General features: G+C 44.1%; 1 protein-coding gene across 1 annotated transcript in view; it reads left to right on the top strand.

The window, feature by feature from the left end:
• The window catches only part of stimate (STIM activating enhance), a 102,541-nt gene that overhangs the window by 40,077 nt on the left and 36,940 nt on the right, over positions 1-25,524 (top strand). The window contains exons 2-4 of the mRNA XM_063068308.1: positions 4,776-4,824; positions 6,009-6,104; positions 9,732-9,853. Of these exons, the coding sequence (XP_062924378.1) occupies positions 4,776-4,824; positions 6,009-6,104; positions 9,732-9,853 (267 nt within the window). The remainder of the gene's footprint in view (positions 1-4,775; positions 4,825-6,008; positions 6,105-9,731; positions 9,854-25,524) is intronic.

Raw genomic sequence — 25,524 nt, 5'->3', positions numbered from 1 at the left:
TGGAATGTATACTGCTACTGCTATTTAAGACAAGGTTGGATAGATTTTTGCATAGTAGGCGTATTGAAGGTTATGGGGAAAAGGCAGGTAGGTGGAGATGAGTCCGTGGTCAGATCAAATGGCGGAGCGGGCTCGAAGGGCCAGGTGGCCTACTCCTGCTCCTTTTTCTTACGTTCTTATGTTAATTCCCTGGAGGGCCCACCATTCCTGGAAATTCCACACTGTGCTCTTTGAGACCGTATGCTTCCTCTTGAAGGACAGCTGGGTATGAATGTATCCTAAGAAGACAGGCACGTAGGCGGCCCTGGCAGAGCCCTCGACTGTTGACAATACTCAAGGGCAGCCTGACTAGTATCTTATAAAGGCTCAGCATTATCTCCTTGTTTTATATTCTATTGCCCTTGAAATAAATGCCAACATTGCATTTGCCTTCTTTACCACTGACTCAACCTGTAAATTAACCTTCTGGGAGTCTTGCATGAGGACTGGTGTGTCCCTCTGCTCCTCTGATGTTTGAACCTCCTCCCCATTTAGATAATAGTCCGAACTTGTGGGCATTCACAGTAGAGCAAAGAAATATAATATTATCAATAAAAAACTACACACAGAAAAACTGACAAGCCTCCAATGTGTAAAAGAAGACAAGCTATGCAAATAGAAAATACACAATTGAAAAGCATAATGCCATCAGTCGTGACAGTAACTGTGCCAGTTCCCTTTTGGTCTGTATACTTCACCTCTGACTACTCTCTCTTAAGCCACAATTATAAAAAGTACTATCCATGAAACAGATTTGTGCCTAACCCAGAGTGATGCTGCTGTTTTTGCTCCAAAATGCAGAGTTTGAGTTGACAAAATTTCCTGTATCCAACATTGACGGCACACTGAATGGAAGTTGATATGTATTCCACGGTCTGATGTACCTTTCCCTGCTTTTATCAGATTACATTTCTAACCAACCAAGCAGAGATAAAGTATCAGAACAGCATCACTTTCTGTCACTACACCAAATTTCCCCACTCACTTAACTCTTTCATACTGCATAGAAACAACATTTTATAGAGCTGGAGCCAATGTCACGATTAAAGATTACCTTTATTTGTCACATGTAGTCAAAGCATACAGTGAAGTGCATTGTTTGTGTTAACAAACTACGGTCCAAGGATTTGCTGGGGGCACCCCACAAGTGTTGCCATTGTTTCCGTTGCCAATATAGTCTGCCCACAAATTACTAACCTTAACCCCAACTTGCACAGTCTTTGAAATGTTGAATGTTGGAGGAAACCCACGTAGTCATGGGGGAAACATACAAACTCCCTCCAGACAGCAGGGAGTTGCACCCAGATCGGTGATCACCGGCACAGTAAAGATTTGTTCTGTTATGCTACCGTGCTGACCTCTGCCATCTTTACCTTCTTGCTTGTGAGAACGAGCTGCTGCATTTTCTTTCTGCATTTACTGCAGGAAAGTGCATCTGTGGGTAAATGAATGTCATATAAATGTAAGAGCTTCTGTCTTTTGGACAAGACATTATGATAGAGGTAATAATATTACTCAAGGCAAAGGCTATCAAAGATTGTGTTAATGACTTTATTTGGAAATTTGGAGGACTACGCTCAAATGTTGTGTTTGGAACCAGTTTTCCTTTTGGACTACTTAGAACCCTGATGATGTGTTGCAGCACATCTTAACATGTATTTCAGAATATGTGTTACCTCTTTTTATTCACATCGTTAATAATTAGAAACATAGAAAACCTACAGCACAATCCAGACCCTTCAGCCCACAAAGTTGTGCCGAACATGTCTCTACCTTAGAAATTACTAGGCTTAACCATAGCCCTCTATTTTTCTAAGCTCCATGTACCTATCCAAAGATCTCTTAAAAGACCCTATTATATCCGCCTCCACCACCGTCGCCGGCAGCCCATTCCACACACTCACCACTCTCTGTGTAAAAAAACTTACCCCTGACATCTCCTCTGAACCTAAATTCATGTTTTTCACTATTCCTCTGAGCATGTGATAATCATTATTATTCCGTGAAGCAGAACAGAGATAGCATTTCTGCAGTCCTGACCTTTTATTCCACCAGCAAATGCACCCAGTACATAATTCTTAGACAGCTCCACCGTCACATCTTCACTTCCTCAACCTGTTGTGCTTTACATAGGCAAACAACAGGAATTCTGCAGATGCTGGAAATTCAAGCAACACACATCAAAGTTGCTGGTGAACGCAGCAGGCCAAGCAGCATCTGTAGGAAGAGGTGCAGTCGACGTTTCAGGCCGAGACCCTTCGTTGACGAAGGGTCTCGGCCTGAAACGTCGACTGCACCTCTTCCTACAGATGCTGCTTGGCCTGCTGCGTTCACCAGCAACTTTGATGTGTGGTGCTTTACATAGGGACCACTTTGTCCATGACTTCCTGGCTTGCTCATTCTTCCCTGCCCATCTCTCCCTTCTTAGGCTCTTTCCCTTGAAACTGCAGGAGGTGCAACACTTGTCCCGGCATTTCACCCCACCAAAGACCCTTCCAGTCATCCAAGTGAGGCAGAGAACTCCAACAGTCTTGTTTATTTTATTCAGTGCTCCCAATATGATCTCGTCTACATCAGTGAGACCAAGTACAGGCAATGAGACTGTTTTATTCAGTGCTTCCAATGCGATCTCCTCTACATCAGCGAGACCTAGCGCAGACAATGGGACAGTTTGGCAGAGAACCTGTGCTCCATCCGCTATGGCCAGCTAGAGCTTCCGGTGGTCAGCAATTTTCATTTCCCTCATTCCCACATCGACTTGTCTGTTCTTGACTTCCTCCACTGCAAGGGTGAGGCTAAACACAAACTAGGGCACTTTGTATTCTGCCTGGGTTCCAATTTCAGTAATGTACCTCTCTGTTGTCTCTATTCTCTCATAATCTACCTGGGTCCTCCTACACGCACCCTCTCTCCCCACCTCCACCCACTTCATCAGCCCATTACCACCCCCCTTTCCCATCTGCCTTTTACCTCCCTTATTTGCTCCTGATCCACCTTCCTTTCCTGTCTATTTCCACCATCAACTGCTCTTTTACTGCCACCTGCCTCCATCGCTATTTCCACCCATTCCTTGTCTACCTGTCTATCTCCACTGGATCCACCTGTCACTTGCCAGCTCTTGCTCACCCCCTTCTCCTTTTACCTTTAGACTGGCTATCTCTGTTCTATCTTTCAGTTGTTACGAGAATACACATAAAATTAAGATGTTTGCTGGCCTGGGCTAGCATCAGTGGCATCAGCAGTTGGTCTGCCACCTGCCCTCAGGGGAAGGAGAGATAAGGAACAATGGAGCAGCGTCTGGAGATGTGTAATGAAGGGACGTGGGAGAGAGAGCTGTCTGGAGCGGCTCCCCCTTTGAACCTTGAACTGTTTGAAGTGATGGACAGGCGATACCCCAGCAGGGGGATAAAAAGGGACCGGTTCGCTAAGGCAGGACACACACACGCCACCCGAGGTAACGAGACCCTGGAAGCGGTGCGCCTCTCACGAGTGGGTGAGAAGTACCAGACAACGACCAGGGTGGAAAGGTACGATCAGCGGGAACCCGGTGTGTGTCCGCCCTTGCCTGGGTGCCGGGTTCACTGCAGAGGATCGACCACATCTGGAGGAGGGGTCACAGTCGGTGACCTCAGGTGACATCACCAAGGACCCGCCCAAAAAAAGTTGCTTGTGAGCAATCTCGCCGGTCTGTGAGTGAAGCAGTGTTCTGAATGATCAGTTGTTCCTGTTCTATCTCTCTCTTCCCCCACGTTGTCCATCGCCATGGCAACGATTACTGCGAACTGAACTGGACTGAACTTTGAGTCATTTTGAAATTTGGTCATTTACCCCTAGACAACGATAGAGCTTGATTGATGCTGTTATCTTAATTCTGTGCACATGTGTGTTTATCATCGCTGAACTGTTGCATTTATTATCCTTTCGATTACTGTGTTGCTTGTTTCTTTAATAAAACTTTCTTAGTTCTAGTACTCCAGACTCCAACTGAGTGATCCATTTCTGCTGGTTTGGCAACCCAGTTACGGGGTACGTAACACAGTCCAGATGAGGGTGTCCTAACCTGGGGTTCATGGACCTCTTGGTTAATGGTAGGGATCCGTGGTATAAAAAGGTCGGGAAGCCCTGGTCGAGATGAAGAATCTCGACCCAAAACACTGACTGTCATAAATGTTGCTTGATCTGCTGAGTTCCCCCAGCTGCTCTCTTTTATTTTTAAAACTCCACATCTGTCTTGAATACTTTGCTTTGCATGTGCTTTTCAAGACTGATACCATTTGCCATTCTTTATGACCACCATTTCTTTGATATTGGAGAGTTGGAGCTAAACAGAGCTATTAACTTTATTTCTCTTCCCACAGATCTGACTTGACCTGAGTAATTTGCTATTTTCTGTTTTTATTTTGGATTTCCAGTGTATGCATCTTCACTTTGATTTTTTTAATGTGGAATCTCATGCTGCTTGTGGAACCCAAGATGCCAATGCAGTGTCTCGGACACTGAAACTTTATCAGACTTTCTGCTGCCTGTCCCTCGTCAATTTGCTGTAGTTTTGCAGAATTTGTATGTTTCTGATTGGAATGCCATGTACCGAACTAAAACCCATGTGGATTAAATTGTTGTCTTTGCCCTCATTGAAAATAGCTTCTAAAATGAGCTTACATTTCTCAAATAGTTTCAGGGAAAACATTTGTAAACAGTTGAGGTTTGTTTTGTAATCCATTGTCTTTCATTGGCAGTGAAACGTTTTCGAGAGCCAAAGTACGAGAGGCGTCCGTGGAAGATATGGCAAGTATCGAGTGTTATAAGGCTGTAGGAGCTATACCCCAGATACTATGGGTAGCTCAATATTGCCTTGTCAGGGGATGCTATGAATGGGGAATGGCGTTCAATGTTTGTTCTTGTAAATTTCCTTTCACTGGTCAGCTTGCCTAATTGTCATAACACTAAAAGATGCTATCAATCAGCATGTCTTTCCAAGCACAAGTAATTGAGCACTAAGTTGAAAGAAGAAAACCAAATAGTGCAGAACAATGAAATGCATTTGTGCCAAGGTTGCATATTTCCTTAACGAGTGTGCCAACTTAGCCTGCTACCACTGCAGTACTTGTATTCCAATTGAATATTTTGTTAAAGAATTTAAGTTGCCTTGGCCCTGAGTGCAGGTGAATTTCCAAGGCTGTCAAATGCATTTGCAGATGTTAGTTTGAAATGGCACATTTGACGACCAGCAAGCTGGGGAAATGTGGGACAGGATGAACTTGATGGTATCAGGGCAGTTTTTGTCACTGCAGCCAGCCAGGTATCAGGAGCAGCCCCGTTTTCCACACCTTGCTGATGTGCTGGAGAGGGACCCAGTGCAAATGACTGACAATCTTGGGGCAACAAAGAATCTGCTCTGATGTGCCAGCTAATGAGATTGTAAGTTTAAAGGACATGGCTCACGTCTAGATTCGTTGTAGTTAGAAATGGCAGCTAGGTTTTTTTTTGCCTTCATCATTTATGAAATCCCATTGCACTTCACAAAAATCCCCTTCCACTCCCACCTCCCTGCTTGCTGAACAGGTCACCACCCTCTCACACAACCATCCCTGTTCCTCTAATAATGCCTACAAGTGAAGTTCATTCCCCCTATTCTGTCATCAGAATGCCATGGCTGGCCCATTGTCCACTTGACAAACCAAAGCTATGCTCGTGCCCTCTCTCCTACTCAGCTCCCCAATGACTCCACTCTTCAGGAGTCACCCTTTGTTTCTGTGTATCCATTGTTGTCTTGCTCATTCCCTGCCTCGTCACAGTGCGGTGGAATCACCCTTAACCCCAGTGATTATCAGAAGCTTCTGTTCAGACTGTATTCAAACCCCCAGATTTTAATCAGCTTGCACCAATGTTTTCAATGGCTGTTCGACTCAACTCTCTCTTTTCTTGACTCCATTCAGAGCGTCTCTAATAGTTGAACATTGCGTTTGCAGGTTTTTGGATACCTCAAAGCAAGCAATTGGCATGCTGTTCATCCACTTTGCCAATGTTTACTTGTCAGACCTGACTGAAGAGGACCCATGTTCACTGTGAGTGTGCCATGTGGTACAACACACGCTTTCTCAATGTTGCATTTAATTCTCATGTTCCATAATTTTACAAATGTGTTCTTAGGAGCTACAGATTAGAGACTACTGAGTAATTATCTTCAAATGCAAAATGTAAGAATTTGCCCTTGCAGAACAAGTCCATAATTGACATAATGCTACAGGCATTTTTAAGTGACCTTGCAACCAGTGGTTGGGTACAAAGTTCTGCAGTCTTGCAATTAAACGCCTAATGAGAATAGGACAGACCCAGAAAATCTACTGTTCCCATTCAAGTAATTAAACAAGGTTGAAGTACTTACTGTGAATCTGAACCAGAGGGACCAAGTGAATGTATCATCTATCTTTCCTTCTGAGATCAGAACAATCAAGAATCCAGTCTGTGTTGTCCATGTAGTATCAAGAACATTGGATGCAAAGACTGAGACCTGGTTTTGTTGTGCTGAAACTGACACTTCAGAACCAGTGTAATACTATCCAAGCTGACATGCGAGTTAGAGGCAGGAGTTTCTCTAATTCCATGTGGTTTGGCTTGCCGTTTGGTACTTTCCTCTTCCCATCAACCTACAGTTAACTCACAGTAGAAAAGTAACCTGCTGCTGGAGCAGGTCAGGCAGCGTCTGTGGAGGCCAAGGGACAGTCATTCTGGATTGAGATTTTGCATGAGGACATATTTCTTCTACGGTCTCTTCACCACATTGCTTTATCAATTAACTACCTATTTACAGTATGCCTTAAAATATTCAAAGACTGCTGTTAGCACCCTTTGAGGAAGAGACACTGAGGGGGAAAATAGCAGCTCGTCTATCTTAAATCAGTGATATTGGCACCTAAGTTCTTCCCCAAAAGCTAACATCTTGTCAAGGCCCCTCAGATCTTGCATAACATCAAGTCAGCTCTCACTGTGCTAAATTCCAGAGGATTTGTGCCTTGCTTGTTCAGCCTATCCTCGGACCAGTGGTGTAACATCTCTAACTTTAGTTTTCAATTCCTATTGACAATTGGCCTTCTGTGAATAATGCATTAGCATTTTTTGAGTTATAGCCAAATCTCTTGGTATTAATGACTGCAGGATGAATTTAGCAACGACACATGTAGTGAATTTAGTAAGTTATAAAAAATTGGGACTCAAGCTCCTATACTCACAACACACTGGAGGAACTCAGCAGGTCGGGCCGGAACCCTCCGTCAGGACTGTAGTGGGAAGGGGCAAAGGCCCTATAAAGAAAGTGGGGGGAGGGTGGGAAGGAGAAGGCTGGTAGGTTCCAGGTGAAAAACCAGTAAGGGGAAAGATAAAGGGGTGGGGGAGGTGATAGGCAGGAAAGGTGAAGAAGGAATAGGGGAAAACACAATGGGTAGTAGAAGGAGGTGGGACCATGAGGGAGGTGATAGGCAGGTGGAGGAGGGGCAGAGTGAAATAGGGATAGTGGAAGGGAGGGGGAAGGAATTACCGGAAGTTGGAGAATTCTGTGTTCATACCAAGGGGCTGGAGACTACCTAGACGGTATATGAGGTGTTGCTCCTCCAACCTGAGTTTAGCCTCATCGTGGCAGTAGAGGAGGCCGTGTATGGATATATCCGAATGGGAGTGGGAAGCAGAGTTGAAGTGGGTGGCTACCGGGAGATCCTGTCTGTTGTGGCGGACGGAGCAGAGGTGCTCGACGAAGCAGTCCCCCAATCTGCATCGGGTCTCACCGATGTAGAGGAGGCCGCACCGGGAGCACCGGATGCAATAGATGAGCCCAACAGACTCACAAGTGAAGTGAAACTCCTGTACTTGTTGAGGCCTCCATTGGTCTGGGCTGACCATGGACATTGTGTCCTATCTGTCCGGATATTCAAGGCTGGGCTTGCATATGGAGAGCAAGCTGCTGCCCTTGTAACAAGCTTCCACTTCCCACACATCTGATGAACCCAAAGGAACGGCAGAAACCGATACAGTTTGACTCCAGCAACATCGCAGGATAGTCATATCATCCTAAATTTGACCCCTTCACTATTGTGGGTCTAAATCAGAGGCTCTCAACCATTTTTTTTCATGCCATTGACCCCTACTGTTAACCAGGGGTCCATGGACCCAGATTGGGAACCCCTGGTCTAAATGCTGGAACTTCTTGAATTATTTTGGTCAGCTTTACCAAAACTCCTTTGTCAGAATCTTCAGCATGGTGACAGCAGCTCAAGGAGAAACTGGCCATCACCATCTTCAAGGTGGCTGTGGTGAGCAGCAATGCCCACATCGAAGCACAACGCGTTGGCCATGGCAGCAATGCCCACATCGAAGCACAACGCGTTGGCCATGGCAGCAATGCCCACATCAAAGCACAACGCGTTGGCCATGGCAGCAATGCCCACATCAAAGCACAACGCGTTGGCCATGGCAGCAGTGCCCACATCGAAGCACAGTATTGGAGGGGTCCGTTCCTCCCAAGATCTTCACGTTGGCTGTGTAAAACACTATTCTGGTATTTTGTTCCAAATTTTTCCCCACCGTATCCTGTCTGGTACTTGTAATTCACCACAGCCTCAATGAGTGCATCCATATTCCACTCCCAATGCTTTTAAAGAAAATGTTTTTTCTTATGCCACTTTTAACTCCCCCTTTTTTTTATATTTGTGACCTTTAACCTTCTATTTTTCAACCTCTCCATCAAAGATAATGTACAGTACTGTGCAAAAATTTGAGGCACAAACCGCGCGCATTTGTGTGTGTGTACAGTACTGTATTTGGCAATGTGGAGTGCAGAACGAGTTTGTGAATATGGTGAGAACAAAGGATGTTGGGAATGGCAAGGGTAAAGCACCACGGAAGGCGTGTGGAACAGGAGGCAGAGAAGAAGTGCTGGGGTAGAGGGGTGGCGTGGGTACAGACACACCCAGCCCTCAGACACCGGGCAAGGTCACTTGTTTTAAAACAATTGGTTTAGTGATCATTACAGAATGTCTTTCTGTTACTTCCCGCTCCCTTCCCACTCTCAGTACACACTAGAAACCCATATCAGGGTCACGTTTATCATCATTGACATATGTCATTAAATTTCTTTTGTGTAACAGCAGTACAGTGCAATACAAAAAATTACTACAATACGCTACACAAGTCTGAGACACCCTAGCCATACTTTTGCCCTACCTAAGACGTTTCCACAGTACAGTATTCTCATTTAAAAGAAAAGGCACAGCAAGCTATGAAGACAAATTCAGTAAATCCAGTCACTTTCCTGAATGATTAGATTATGAGGACACTCAGTCCTCGTTTATTGTCATGCATTAAAAAATGATACAATGTTCCTCCGGTATGATATCACAGAAACACAGGACAGACCAAGACTAAAACTGACAAAAACCACATAATTATAACATATAGTTACAACAGTGCAAAGCAATGTCGTAATTTGATAAAGAGCAGACCATGGGCACGGTAAAAATGATGGTGTGGGGAAAGGGAATAGACCAGAGATAGTCAACAGATTGTATATATCCCATGTGGAGTTGCATTATAAAAAAAGCTCTTAGTCATAGTCATAGTCATACTTTATTGATCTCGGGGGAAATTGGTTAAATGTATTTGCTTTGCAACTAGTAACTCAATTTTCTGTTTACTCTCTTTAGGTATCTGATAAATTTCCTTCTGGATGCCACACTTGGTATGCTCCTGATCTATGCTGGAGTGCGAACAGTAGGTGCCCTAGTTGAATGGCAACGTTGGGATTCTCTTCGTTTTGGAGAGTATGGTAATAAAGTCAAGCTGTTCTTAGATGTTCTTTCCTGTGTTCACCTTTTTATTGTTGTGACAAACGAGCAGAGTAGAGGGCAATAGATACACAATTAAATCACGTGGGTAGTGTGCAAATACATAGCCAATAAAAAATTAGAATGGTGATTATCGTTAGCTTAACTGCTATACCGCTTTCTGCCAGTAAGTGGGGACAACACACCACATACTGTGAAAATACATGACTTTGTTAAAAAGTACTAGAAACATAGAAAACCTACAGCACCATACAGGTCCTTCGGCCCACAAAGTTGTGCCGAACATGTCCCTACCTTAGAAATTACGAGGTTTCCCCATAGCCCTCTATTTTTCTAAGCTCCATGTACCTATCCAAAAGTCTCTTAAAAGACCCTATCGTATCCACCTCCACCACCGTTGCTTTAAAGCCCATTCCATGCACTCACCATTCTCTGAGTAAAAAACTTACCCCTGACATCTCCTCTGTACCTACTCCCCAGCACCTTAAACCTGTGTCCTCTTGTGGCAACCATTTCAGCCCTGGGAAAAAGTCTCAGACTATCCACACAATCAATGCCTCTCATCATCTTACACACCTATATCAGGTCACCTCTTATCCCTCATCGCTCCAAGGAGAAAAGGCCGAGTTCACTCAACCTGTTTTCATAAGGCATGCTCCCCAATCCAGGCAACATCCTTGTAAGTCTCCTCTGCACCCTTTCTATGGTTTCCACATCCTTCCTGTAGTGAGGCGACCAGAACTGAGTACAGTACTCCAAGTGGGGTCTGACCAGGGTCCTATATAGCTGCAACATTACCTCCCGGCTCCTAAATTCAGTTCCATCCATTCCTAGGAGGCTTCAGCTTGAAAGAGGCATTGGCACTGCATAAGTTTCTGCTGAAGTTCCCTATCTTTTTTTCCTCTTATAGTACAATTGTGGCTGACAAGGGAAGTCAAAGCTAATGTAAAAGCAAAAGAGAGGGCACACAACAAAGCAAAAATTAGCAGGCAGACAGAGGATTGGGAAGATTTTAAAAACCTCCAGAAAACAACAAAAAGAATCATTAGGAGGGAAAAGATGAAATATGAAAGCAAGCTAGCAAACAATATAAAAGTGGACAGTAAAAGCTTTTTCAAGTATGTAAAAAAAAAGATAAGAGTGGATATGGGACCGCTAAAAAATTAGGTTGGAGAAATAATAACGGGGGCCAAGAAGATGGCAAATGAACTAAATGAATATTTTGCATTAGTCTTCACTGTGGAAGACACTAGCAGTGTGCCAGATGTTGAAGGGTGTGAGGGAAGAGAAGTGAGTCAGTTACTATTACAAGGGAGAAGATGCTGAAAAACCTAATGGTACATAAGTCATCGAGACCAGATGAACTGCCCCTTGGGGTTCTGAAAGAGGAAGCGTTAGAAATTGTGGAGGCATTAGTAATGATCTTTCAAAAATATTTGGACTCTGGCATAGTGCCAGAGGGCTGGAAAATTGCAAATGTTACTCCACTCTTTAAGAAAGGAGGAAGGCAGCAGAAAGAAAATTATAGACCAGTTAGCCTGACCTTAGTGGTTGGGAAGATGTTGGAATCAATTGTTAAGGATGAGGTGATGGACTACTTGGTGACATAGGACCAGATAGGACAAAGTCAGCATGGTTTCCTTTAGGGAAAATCCTGCCTGACGAACCTGTTAGAATTCTTTGAGGAGATTACAAGTAGGATGGATAAAGGGACTGCAGTGGATGTTAAATATTTGGACTTTCAGGGTGGCTTTAACAAGGTGCCACACATGAGGCTGCTTACCAAGTTAAGAGCATGGCATTACAGGAAAGTTACTGGCATGGTTAGAGCATTGGCTGATTGGTAGGAGGCAGTGAGTGGGAATAAAAGGATCCTTTTTTGGTTGGCTGCCAGTGACCAGTGGTGCTCCGCAGGGGTCAGTGTTGGGACCACTTCTTTTTATACTCTACAGTATATTAATGATTTAGATGGAATAAATGGCTTTGTTGCCAGGTTTGCAGATGATACGAAGATTGGTGGAGGAGCAGGTAGTGTTGAGGAAACAGGTAGGCTGCAGAAAGACAGACAGATTAGGAGAATGGGCAAAGGAGTGGAATATTGAATACTATGTTGAAAAATGCATGGTTAGCTGTTTGGTAGTAGAGATAATTGTGCAGGCTATTATCTAAATGGGGAGAAAATGGAAAGTTCTGAGATGCAAATAGACTTAGGAGCCCTTGTGCAGAACACTCTAAAGGTTAACTTTCAGGTAGAGTTGTTGGTGAGGAAGGCAAATGCAATGTTAGCATTCAAGCGGTCTAGAATACAAGAGCAGGGATATGATGCTGAGGCTTTATAAGGCACTGGTGAGGCCTCACCTTGAGTATTGTGAACAGTTTTGGGCTCTTCATCTGAGAAAGGATGTGCTGGCACTGGAAAAGGTTCAGAAGAGGTTCACAAGGATGATTCCAAGAATGAAAGGGTTATCATACAAGGAATGTTTGATATCTTTGGGTCTGGAATTCAGAAGGATGAGGGGGGATCTCATTGAAACCTTTCAAATGTTGAAAGGCCTAGACTGAGTAGCTGTGGAAAGGATGTTTCTCATGGTTGGGGAGTCTAGACAAGTGGGCACAGCCTCAGGATAGATGGGCATCCATTTAAAACAGATGCACAGAAATATCTTTAGCCAAAGGGTGGTGAATTTGTGGAAGTTATTACCATAGGCAGTTGTGTAGGCCAGGTCATTGGGTATACTTAAGGCAGAGCTTGATAGGTTCTTGATTGAACATGGCATCACGCATGGTGAGAAGTCTGGGGAGTGGGGCTTAGGAGGGGAAAAAAGGATCAGCTATGATTGAATGGCGGAGAGGACTCAATGGGCCAAATGGCCTGATTCTGTTCCCGTGTCTTATGGTCTATTCTGAGGCTATGTCCTCTGGTCTTAGACCCTCCCACCATAGGAAACATCCTCTCCACACCCACTCACCATATGATAGTTTCGATGAGGTCACCTCTCATTCTTCTGAATTCGAGTGAATACAGGCCTAGAGCCATCATACGTTCTTCATATGACAAGCCATTCAAACTTGGAATCATTTTCGTGAACCTCCTTTGAATTGTCTCCAGTTTCAGCACAAACTTTCTAAGATGAGGGGCCCAAACCTGCTCACAAGTGAGGCCTCACCAGTGCTTTATAAAGATTCAACTTTACATTCTTGCTTTTATTTTCTAGACCTCTTGAAATGAAAGCTAACGTTATATTTGCTTTCCTCACCACAGTCTCATCCCCCACAAATAAACCTTTCAGGAATCCTGCAATGGACTCGCAAGTCTCTTCGCACCTCAGATTTTTGAATATTCTCTCTCTCCATTTAGAAAATAGTCGATCCTTTCTTTCTTTTACCAAAGTGCACGACCATATACTTCCTGACACTGTATTCCATCTGTCATTCCTTTTCCCATTCTCCTAATCTGTCTTAATCCTAATGTAGCGCCTCTACATCCTCAAGACTATCTGACCTTCCACCTATCTTCATATCTTCTACAATCTTTGCAACAAAACCATCAATTCCATTATCCAAATTATTGACATATAATGTAAAAAGAATTGGTCCTAACACAGACCACTAGTCATCAGCAGTCAACCAGCAAAGGCTCCACTTATTCCCACCCTTTGCCTCCTGCCAATTAGCCAGTGCTTTATTCATGTTAGAATCTTTCCTGTTATACCATGGGCTCATAACTTGTTAAGCAGTGTTATGTGTGGCATCTTGTCCAAAGGCCTTCTGACAGGGTGCTGCTCAGGACACTAGTCGCACCATGCTCAGCCTTTTTGATTCCTAATTTTGTCTGATGTATTACCAACATCTGCCTCCATGGGCTCTCCACGATCTGTGCTGGCACTCTGGTTCCCATCCCCCTGCACTCTCGTTTAAACTGCATCGTGTAGCATTAACAAACCTTCCCATTAAGATATTTGTCTCCCTCCGGTTCAGGTGCAAACGGTACCTTCTGTACAGCTCCACCTTCCCTGGAAGAGAGCCCAATGATCCAAAAATCTATGCCCACCCTCCAAAACCAGCTCCTTAGTCACATATTAAAGTGTATATTCTTCCTAGTTCTAGCATCAGTAGCGCGTGGCACAGGTAGCAGCCCTGGTATCACAATCCTGGAGTTTCTGCTCTTTAACTTAGCACCTAACTCCCTGAGCTCCCTATGCAGAACCTTGTCACTTGTCCTGCCCATGACTTTTGGCTGTTCACCTTACACTTAAGAATATTGAGGACTTGATCCAAGATATCCCAGACCCTGGCACCTGAGAGGCAACATACCATCTGAGGATGCTCTCGCCCACAAAACCTCCTATCCTTCCCCTATCACCACTGCGTGCCTCTTCTCCCTCATTCCCTTCTGAGTCATAGAAACAGATTCGGTGCCAGAGATCCAACCACAGTGACTTTCCTCTGTTGTCATTCTCCTCCCCCCCCCACCCCCAACAGTATGTAAATTGATATACCTGTTGCTGAGGGGGTGGTCACAGGGGGACTCAGCACTGACTCCTTAACCCCTTTCCCCTTCCTGACTGTCACCCAGTTTCTTATGTCCTGCACCTCAGGTGGAACCACCTCTCTATATGTCCTATCTGTCACCCCCTCAGCCTCCCAAATGATCTGGAGTTCATCCAGATCCAGCTTCAACTTCAACTCCTTAACGCGGTTTGCTAGAAGCTGCAGCTGGATGGACTTCTCACAGTAGTAGTCGACAGGGACACTGGAGATCTCCTTATCTTCCCACGTCCCTCAAGAGGACCAATTCACTATCCTGCCTGTCATCCCCACTGTTCTAGCTGAGCAGATATAAAGAAGAGAATGTAAAAACAAGCTTTTCTTTCCTTTGCTTTCTCTGACTGAAACTGTTCTTCTCTGAAGCCTCAAAGAGCTAAAGCCTTAAGATGACCACTCTGACTATATCCACTCAGATGACAGCCGCTGTGACAATGGCCACTGAGCCTGCCTTCCTTTAATTTGCTCTTACTAATCAATCCCAAATGTCGACTGGTCGCTGGTCAAAGCTCTTTTATGCTGCTGCGACCTGCTAATGCCTTTTATCCTCTGTCAGTTGACCTAATTGAAGTCCCCTCATCTCCAAACTTCCATTGTTTGGATTGACTGCTGGTCCAAGCTCTGGTAATTTGCATCCTCTTGGCATGTTATTGTTCTTGCACAGTAATGATCAACATAGTCTTCCATGTCCACTGGCAACAGTGCAGCTGGTTTCACTGGACTTGCTCGTTGAATGATGATATTAGATGCCTCAGCTGAGCAGCTGAGGTTCTGTTCATAGTCAGTAAAGTGTGCACTTCAAAGTATATTTAAAGTCTGATCCAGCACAGTGTTAGTAGCAGTCATGACTGCTAGGTAAGTTGCTTGAACCTCTCATAGGCATGAGCCCCCTTTGATGTAGTTGCACAAACCCAGGAATGATCGAAGTTGCTGGACTGCTGTAGGTGATTTTGCTGATTTAACAGCCTTTGCACGATTTTTAATGATTTCCCATTTGCCTTGGGAGATTTTCTGTCCTAAATCATTTCTTCTTGTTGCAATTGTACCTTGTCCAAATTTACTTTGTGTCCCTTGGATAATCAAGGAAATAAAGTACACTGCATTCATTTCCAACTGGTAAATTAACATATTGCTGTAAATTCCAGTTCCACTTGTTCTGTTGGTTAGCAGGCGTGAGTGGACAGTTGGGTTCATTGTATCAATCTTATTGGGACTTTGATATCTCGCTCCACTTGTTTGGCAGTTTCCACCAGGTCAATGTAGGAAATGGTAGTTTCTCTCCAATTTGCTTTAATTAGCATTACCATTTTGGCAACATCTGGTTTCAAATCATCCATGAAAGTCAACTTGAGAAAGCCATCAATGGATTCTTCCATTTTATCTCGTTATTGCTTGAACTCCTGAGCAGCTGATCCAAGATGTTCAATTACGGTCTTCATATTCAGAAACGTGCTGTGAAGCCTTTTGTTTTCAATCACTTTCTTCCAATCAGTCTATGTTGGGAATTGTCGTTCCAACCATTTTTTAGTTACATCCCAATCATCTTTGTTTCTTGTCTCCTATGCCATCCTCAACTCACTATGTCAGCTGTTTTTTTTTGCTGAGTTGTTGGCATGGTAGCTTCAATTTGAACACCATCATATGGATGCAATTTGTATATGTTCTTAATTCGTTGAAGTTCAGCTGGTCTTTAAGCCCTGTTTTTTTTCAGGATGTGAAACTTCCCTGGACCATTTGTCAATTTTTATTTTGGATCTCGTGATTGATGATAAACCTCCTACTTTCTTTTGTATTCCATAATCAGCCTTGCATGTTTTCACTCTCCTAGCTTTTACTGAGGTAATTCTTGCCATGGCTGCCAGACCAATTGCCTCATTAGAGGGAAATTCAGATGCCAAAAGGCAGGTTGAGAAGGATATTGCTGATAATGCTAAGATTGATCCTCAATACTTTAGTAGTAAAAGGAAAGTCAAGGAGGAAGTTAAGTATATTAGGAATAATAGTGGGTTGTTAAATTATGCAGAGAAGGACGTAGCAGATACTCTTAACTCAAATTTGTTAAAGTGCTCATCTGCAAAGATATTAGCAATATACCAGTATGTGTAGAAAAAAAATAAGGAGTTTTAAGTGACTTAGGGATCTTAGAAAGTGAGGTCCTGTTTCAGCTGAAAAGACTGAAAGTTAATATATTTCCAGGGCTGGACAGCATATATCCAAGGGCATGTAAGTAGGTCTGTGATTACATATACAAACCCCTAACATGTATTTTTCAAAAGTCATTGAAGACTGGTGAAATTCCAAAGGACCAGAAATGGGCTAACTTTGTTCTGGTATATAAGAAGGGTGACCGTTCTACCCTGGTAACCATAGACCTGTAAACTTAACGTGTCTTGCAGGCAAGATAATGGAAACAATAATAAATAATGAGATGGAAAAGCAACATTAATAAATAATGAGATGGATAAGAACAGGCATATTAGCAGAAAGCCTCCATAGGTTCAGAAAGGGGAAATCATGGTTTGTTAATATGCTGGAGTTCTATGATGAGGCAACTAAAATTTACGATAACAATAGAGCGGTTGATATCATTTACTTGGACTTTCAGAAGGCTTTTTACACGGTTGCCCCATGAGAGGTTAATAATCAAGTTACAGGAGGTAGGGATTCAGGGTAAGGTGTGCAAATGGGTGCAGAATTGGCTCAAAAATAGAAAACGGTGAGTTAAGGTGAGAGGATCATTTTCACACCTAGAGGATGTTAAAAGTGTGTAGCCCCCTGGTAAGCCTTGGGCTCGCTCAGCTCGCTTTCATCTAGGGGGAGCGGCCTTCAGCCCCGCCAAACTGGGTAATCAAGTTTGTGTGGATGCTGTGTGATGTCCCCCACCCGCCAATTCACAGATAGCACACAATGTATGATTTACAGATAACACTTTATAGATCTCACTGGAACTATGTAATTAATAGAGATACAATATAAAAGGAAAGTAAAAGGCGCCAAACTTATCAGAGTTCAACCATTTTGTGCACAACCATTGGAGCTCAATTAACGGAGTCTTCTTTCCACCATTCGATCCCCTCCGACCTCCTCGACCCGCCGCCTGGGACCAACCATGGTGGTCAACCAGAGCGTGTCCAGCACGTCCTTCCTCCTCGGTTCTCCTCCCGAAAAGCCCTAGGCCTCGGACTCCCTCTTGGGTCCGATCCTCGCCCAGCTTACAGCATCTCTCTCATCGCGTCTCCTCTTTCTGTCCCCATTGCGCCTTCTCCCCAAAGCCCGCGAAAACAGTATCTTACAGACACACAAGAAAGAATAACATCTATCCCAATTGGTTAGCAAATGACTACAATTGTTGTTATTAGTAATTATAATCCAAACAAGCTGCTACCGTTAACTCAGCAGTTAACATTACAGAGAAGCCATTTTATTGTAACATAACAAAGAAGCCATTTTATTAGCCTGAGCAAATAACATGAAAGAAGAAACCCCTTGCAAGTGGGATTCTGCAGAGTTCAGTTTTGGGGCCACTGCTGTTTTTAATTTACATTAATGATTTGAATAAGCACAGAACAAATAAACTGGTAAAATTTGCCAATAACTCAAAATTAGGAGGATGATCTGATAACATTCAGGCAGCAGAATCAATACAGTTATATCTAAATAAAATCCAGATGTGGGCAGATAAATGGCAGATGAAATTTAATGTAAGTAAATGAAAAATATATATGGGAAGTAGAAATATGAGATATAACTATACAGTGGGGGATCTTGAGCTAGAATGTGCACTGTAGGAGAAAGATTTGGGTGTCAGTAGACATCACTATCAGCATCTAGACAATGCGCTCAGAGTTCAAGTCGAGACATTCTCCTTAAGCTGTATAATGCACTTGAGGCCACACCTTGAAAACTGTGTACAATTTTCATCTCCATATTATGTGAAATATGTGAAGGCACTGGAGAGATTCCAGAGAAGGGCAACAAGAATCATTCCGGGTTTGCAGGGTATGATCTATAAAGAAAGATTGAAAGAATTAAATCTTTTTAGACTAAGTAGACATAGAATGAAGGGAGACATGGTAGAAATTTTCAAGTCATTAAGGGTAAAAGTATGGTGGATGCCAGCTGCTACTTCAAAATTAACCCATCATCAAGGACGTGGGGCCGTAAGTGGAGACTGGTTAAGGGGAGATTTCAGACTAACATCAGGAAGCATATCTTTACACAGCAAGTGTGGACACATGAAACAAACTACTTAGTTGTGTAGTTGAGAGTATCTTAAGAGACTTTCAAATCTAAACTCGGTAGTTATTTCAACACACTATGTGAATAGGAATTTGGCATGCTTTGTTGGCCTGCCTGACTGTAGTAGCGAGAAGAGAGATTTATGACGATACCGGAGAGGCCACGCTTTAGGGTCACGTTTAATAGTTGTGAGAACATAGCTTTATGAAAGTGCAAGGGATGCCAAGAGACAATACCAGTCCAAAATCAAGTCCTAGACCAGTTTGTACATTAATTTCCTGTATAGGTCAGGGTCCCCCAGTTTGATCACCACTGTCCTGTACTTCAGTAGGGAGTGACACACACAAAATGCTGGCAGAACTCAGTAGGCCAGGCAGCATCTATGGAAAAAAGGTACAGTCAATGCCTTACCCTGAGATGGCAACCTTACTTTTTTCCATAAATACTGCCTGGTCTGTTGAGTTCCTCCAGCGTTTTGTGTGTGTGTTGCTTGGACTTCTAGCACCTGCAGCTTTTCTCTTGTTTGTGTTCAGTAGGGAGTGGAACTCTTGGTTCATCCATGGTTTATGGTTTGGGAACATTCGGATTGATGTCTTCTAGGCTGGCTGTGCGTCTCTTAATATGGATCAATCAACAGTCTCAAAGCATTCATGCAGAAGCGCCTCGATTTCCTCAGAGCAGTACTGTACAACATGGTAACTGATTTCTTCACTTTTCAGTTTCTGTTTGTGCATGGAGGAGGAACACAGCCTGCTGCTCTGATTTATTGGAGTGTGGGTGGGGATTGGATCAGCAGGCGTCTTTGTTTGTGTAGTAGGAGTTGAAGGTGCTTGGACACCTTGTGGGACTGGAGATGTGCTCGTTCGATAGGATACTCCTGACATTGGCTTGGTTGCAGACACCTGCTATGATGAGGTCTCAGGGGCCCAGTCCCATTTTGGGGCTGTTGATCATGGGGTGTAGTTCACTAAGTGGAGTCTTTATGTCCACTTGAGGTGGCATGCAGACTGTTGTTCATGTGCACGAGCAACAACATCGTATCTGAAAGCGCGATGGGAACTAAAGGCTCAAACTTTTAGCTACAGTTTTCAGGAAACTGAAAATACTCAACAGGTCAGGCAGAACTTGTGGAAAAAGGTATCAAGGTAAGATTTCAGGTGGGCCAAACTGTATCCGAGCATAATACTGATTCATTGTTCTCAATGACCAGATCAGAGCAGTGCTCTTCACCACATTAGAGATAGGCTGACCACACCATAGAAAATATGTGATTGCTCTTGGGATGGTACAGAGGAGATTCACTAGGATGTTGTTTTGGATAGAATATTTAAATTATGAGAAGAAATTACGAACTAAATAAAAGTACAGAAGGGATAAGTGGAGTAGGCCAGTGGCAAGATTAGAGGTGACAGGCTTTGGCTCGAAAGAGGCGTCAGCTTTTTAAAGTGTTTGTTAAAGTTTCCTTTTTGTTTTTTTTTCTCTTACTGTACCATTTAAATGGCTGTGGTGTGCTCTTCATGCTGGATGTTGGAAAACTGGGAGACGCAGGGACTCCTGGGGGACTGCATCTGCGTGAAGTGCATCCAGCTGCAGCTCCATGAAGACCGTGTTAGGGTTCTGGAGCAGCAACTGGATGATTTTCGGCTTGTACAGGAGAGTGAGGAGATAATGGATCAAAGTTATAGGGAAGTAGTCACCTCAAAGTTGCAGGAGGCGAGTAGCTGGGTGACTGTCATGAGAAATGGAAACAGGCAGTTAGAGCATTCCCCTCAAAAACAAGTATGCCACTTTGGATACTCTTGTGGGGGATGACCTCCCGGGAGAGTGCCGTGGCGACCGGGTTACAGGCACTAAGCATGGGTCCGTGGTGCAGAAGGGAAAGAGAGAAGAAGAGAGCGGTAGTGGTAGGGAACTCGATAGCGAGGGAAACAGACAGGAGATTTTGTAGACATGAACAGGACACCCGGATGGTATATTGCCTCCCAGGTGCCAGGGTCAGTGATGTCTTAGATCTTGTCCATACATTTTGGAGAGGGAGGGGGAGTAGCCAGATGTCTTGGTACGTATTGGTGCCAATGACATGGGAAGGAAAAGCAAAGAGGTCCTGAAAAGAGAATTTAGAGAGCTAGGTAGAAAGCTGAGAAGCGCATCGTAATTTCTGGAGGTAGAGACAGGGTGATTTGGCAGCTAAATGTGTCGTTGAGAAGCTGGTGCAGGGGGCAGGGCTTCAGGTTCTTGGCTCGTTGGGATCTCTTCTGGGGGAGGTATGACCTGTCCAAAACTGGCAGGTCTCACCTGAACCCGAGGGGGACCAATGTTCTTGCAGGTTTGTTAGAGCTATTGGGAAAAGTTTAAACTAATTTGTAAGAAAGAAGGTGGTTGATCTTGTTCCACCATTACAGATTGCCAGGTTTAATGTTGTGGCATCACTGAATTGTGCCTGAGGGATGGTTGTAGTTGGGAGCTGAATGTCCAAGGTTACACTTTATATTGGAGGGATAGGAAGGTAGGCAGAGGGGGTGGTGTGGCTCTGCTGGTAGAGAATGGCATCAAACCAGTAGAAAGATGTGACATAAGATCAGAAGATGTTGAATCCTTGTGGGTTGAGTTAAGAAACTGCCAGGGTAAAAGGACGTTGATGGCAGTTATATACAGGCCTCCCAACAGTGGCTGGGAGGTGGACCACAGGTTACAACAGGAAATAGAAAAGGCGAGTCAAAAGGACAATGTTATGGTAGTCATGGAGATTTTAACATGCAGGTCGATTGGGAAAATCTGCTTACTAATGGATCTCAAGAGAGTGAGTTTGCTGAATGCCTATGAGTTGGTTTTTTAGAGCAGCTTGTCATTGAGCTTACTAGGGGATCAGCTGTCCTGGGTTGGGTGTTATGTCAAGAACTGGAGGCGATTAGGGAGCTTATGGTAAAAGAACCCTTAGGAACCAGTAATCACATTCTTTGAGGAGATTACAAGTAGGATAGATAAAGGGGATCCACTGGATGTTGTATATTTGGACTTACAGAAGGCCTTTGACAAGGTGCCACACATGAGGCTACTTAGCAAGTTAAGAGCCCATGATATTACAAGAAAGTTACTAACATGGTTAGAGCATCAGCTGACTCGTAGAAGGCAGCGAGTGGGAATACCAGGATCCTTTTCTGGTTTGCTGCTAGTGACTAGTGGTGTTCTACAGGGGTCGGTGTTGGGACCACTTCTTTTTATGCTGTATATAAATGATTTAGATGATGGAATATATGGCTTTGTTGCCAAGTTTGCAGATGATACAAAGGTTGGTGGAGGGGCAGGTAGTGTTGAGGAAACAGGCAGGATGCCTGTAACTCATCCCACTGGTTGTGATTATGCCTCATCTCCTGCCTGTCCTTTCTATCATCTCTGTTGCACGCTATCTTTGGTTTATTTCTGATTTCCCCTTCCTCAGCCCTATCACTCCGGTTCCCATCCCCCCTGCCAAGTTGGTTTAAACCCTCCCTAACAGCTCTATTAAACCTGCCTATTAGGATATTGGACCCCTTTGGGTTCAGGTGTAGCCCGTCTTTTTTATACAGGTCGTACCTCCCCCAGAAGAGGCCCCAGTGATCCAGGAATCTGAAGCCCTGCCCCCTACACCAGTCTCTCAGACAAACATTAATATTAGATTAGATTATGAGGACACTCAGTCCTCGTTTATTGTCATTTAGAAATGCATGCATTAAGAAATGATACAATGTTCCTCCAGTATGATATCACAGAAACACAAGACAGACCAAGACTAAAACTGACAAAAACCACATAATTATAACATATAGTGCAAAGCGATACCATAATTTGATAAAGAGCAGACCATGGGCACGGTTAAAAAAAAGTCTCGAAGTCCCGATAGCCCATCATCTCACGCAGACGGCAGAAGGGAGAAACTCTCCCTGCCATGAACCTCCAGCGTCGCAAACTTGCCAATGCAGCACCCTGGAAGCACCCGACTACAGCCGACTCTTGAGTCCGTCCGAAAACTTCAGCCCTCCAACACCGAGCACTGAGCACCATCTCTGCTGAGCGCTTTGACCCCAACCCGGCCGCCGAGCAACAAGCAAAGCTGAGGACTCGGGGCCTTCCCTTCCGAAGATTCTGGATCATACAGTAGCAGCGGCAGCAAAACAGGCATTTCAGAAGTTTCACCAGATGTTCCTCCGTGCTTCTCACGTCTGTCTCCGTGAAATCAGGATTGTGCACGGCATCCTACTTGACAGATATCAGATATTCATCACCAGAGTGGCCGCTGCATGCTGCGTCGTTCCGCCATCTTCTCTTCAATATACCTGATCATGCTGTTCTTGCACTCTTTTAGCACGTGGCACAGGCAGCAATCCTGAGATTACTACCCTGGAGGGCCTGCTTTACAGCTTCCTACCTAACTCCCTGAATTCTTTCTTCAGGACCTCTCCCTTTTTCTACCTATGTCATTCGTACCAATGTGTACCAAGACTTCTGGCTGCCCAACCTCTCCCTTCAGAATCCAGACTTTTGATACAGATGACAAACAACAGTGGACCCAGCACTGATCCCTGCGGCACACCACTGGTCACAGGCCTCCAGTCAGAGAGGCAACCGTCGGGCTTCTCCCACAAAGCCAATGTCTAATCCAATTTATTACCTCATCTTGAATGCCAAATGACTGAACCTTTTTCACCAACCTCCCATGTAGGATCTTATCAAATGCCTTGCTAAAGTCCATGTAGACATCATCTACTGCCTTACCTTCATCCACTTTCCCAGTAACTTCTTCAAAAAACTATAAAATTGGTTAGACATAACCATCATTCCCACAATCCTGATTGAGTAGTTACAGAACCTGGATCTCTGAATCTCCCTCTGCAACTGGATCCTTGATTTCCTAACCGGAAGACCACAGTCTGTGCAGATTGGTGATAACATATCTTCCTCGCTGACGATCAACACTGGCGCACCTCAGGGGTGTGTGCTTAGCCCACTGCTCTACTCTCTGTATACCCATGACTGTGTGGCTCGGCATAGCTCAAATGCCATCTATAAATTTGCTGACGATGGAGACGAGAGGGTGTGCAGGAGCGAGATATGCCAGCTAGTGGAGTGGTGTCACATCAGCAACCTTGCCCCAAAGCCATCATTAATAAATTATCCAAATCATTAACATAGTAAACAATGTGAAAAGTAGCAGTCCCAATACTGACCCCTGAGGAACATCACAGGTCACTGGCAGTCAACCAGAAAACACCCCCTTTATTACCACTGGCTGCCTCCTGCCTGTCAGCCATTCCACTATCTTTGCCAGTATCGTTCCTGTAAAGCCATAGAAGTTTATCCTGTTAAGCAGACTCATGTGTGGCACCTTATCAAATGCCTTCTGAAAAGCCAAGTAAATGACATCCCCTGCTTCTCCTTTGTCCACCCTGCTTGTTACTTCCTCAAAGAGCTCTAACAGATTTGTCAGGCAAGATTTCCCTTGAAAGAAACCATACTGACTTTGACTTATTTTAACATTAGTCTCCAAGTACCTAGAATCCTCAACCTAACAAAGGGACTCCAACACTTTCCCAACCACTGAGGTTAACAACTGGCCTATAATTTCCTTTCTTTTGCCTTCTTCCCTTCTTAAAGAGTGGAGAGGCATTTGCAATGTTCCAGTTCTCTGGGACCATGCCAGAATCAAGTGATTCAATACATCCATTATCTCTTCAGCAACCTCTCTCAGGACTCTGGGATGCAATCCATCTGGCCCGGATGACGTCTCCACCTTAACTCCTTTGAGTTTGCTTAGTACCTTTTTCCCTTTAATAGCAATGGCACTCACTCCTGCTCCCTGATGCTCACAAACCTCTGGCAAACTGCTAGTGTCTTCCACGGTGAAGACAGATGCAAAGTACCCATTAAGTTCATCTGCCATATCTTTGTCCCACTTTACTACCTCACCAGCATCACTTTCCAGTGGTCTAATATTAACTTTCACCTCCCTTTTATTCTTTATATAACTGGGAAAAGCTTTGGTATCCTGCTTTATGTTATTGGCTAGTCTGCCCTCATATTTCATAATTTCCCTTCTTATAGCTTTCTTAGTTGCCTTTTATTTTTGGATTTTAAAAGCTTCCCAATCATCCAATTTCCCACTCACTTTTTTTTTACCTTGTATGCTCTTTCCTTGGCTTCTATGCAGTCCTTAAATTCCTTTGTTAGCCACAGTTGCCCACCGCTGCCATTTGAGAACTTCTCCCTCTTGAGGGATATATCTATCCTGCGCCTTGTGAACTGTTCCCAGAAATCTCAGACATCTCTGTTCAGCCATCATCCCCACCAGTATCCTCCTGCAATCCACCTGGGTAAGCTCCTCTCTCATGCCCCTTTATTCCATTGCGATACTGATACATATGAGTTATGCTTTTCCCTCTCAAATTGCAGTATAAATTTAATTGGGCAGGTTTGTTAGAGCTGTTGGAGAGGGTTTAAACCAGTTTGGCAGTGGGGTGGGAATCAGAATGTGAGTGCAGAGATTGGGATAGAAGGACAAGGGCATGATGCTATGTGTTCTGAGTTGGTGAGGAAGGACAGGCGGGGGACAAAACATCAATGTAGCCAGTTAGAGGGGATGAAATGTGTCTATTTCAACGCTAGGAGTATTAGGAATAAAGGGGATGAACTTACAGCATGGATCGGTACTTGGAACTACGATGTTGTGGCCATTACTGAAACTTGGCTGGAGGAAGGGCAGGATTGGCTGATGCAGGTACCGGGGTTTAGGTGTTTTAAAAGCAATAGGATGGGAGGTAGAAAAGGGGGAGTAGCATTACTGGTCAGGGATAGTAACACAGCTATAGAAAGGGAGGACACTGCAGAGGGAGTG

This window comes from Mobula hypostoma, chromosome 15, assembly GCF_963921235.1.
Source record: "Mobula hypostoma chromosome 15, sMobHyp1.1, whole genome shotgun sequence".
NCBI classification, from domain to species: domain Eukaryota; kingdom Metazoa; phylum Chordata; class Chondrichthyes; order Myliobatiformes; family Myliobatidae; genus Mobula; species Mobula hypostoma.
Note: the sequence above shows the minus strand (reverse complement) of the source record. Positions and strands in the feature narration are given on the sequence as shown.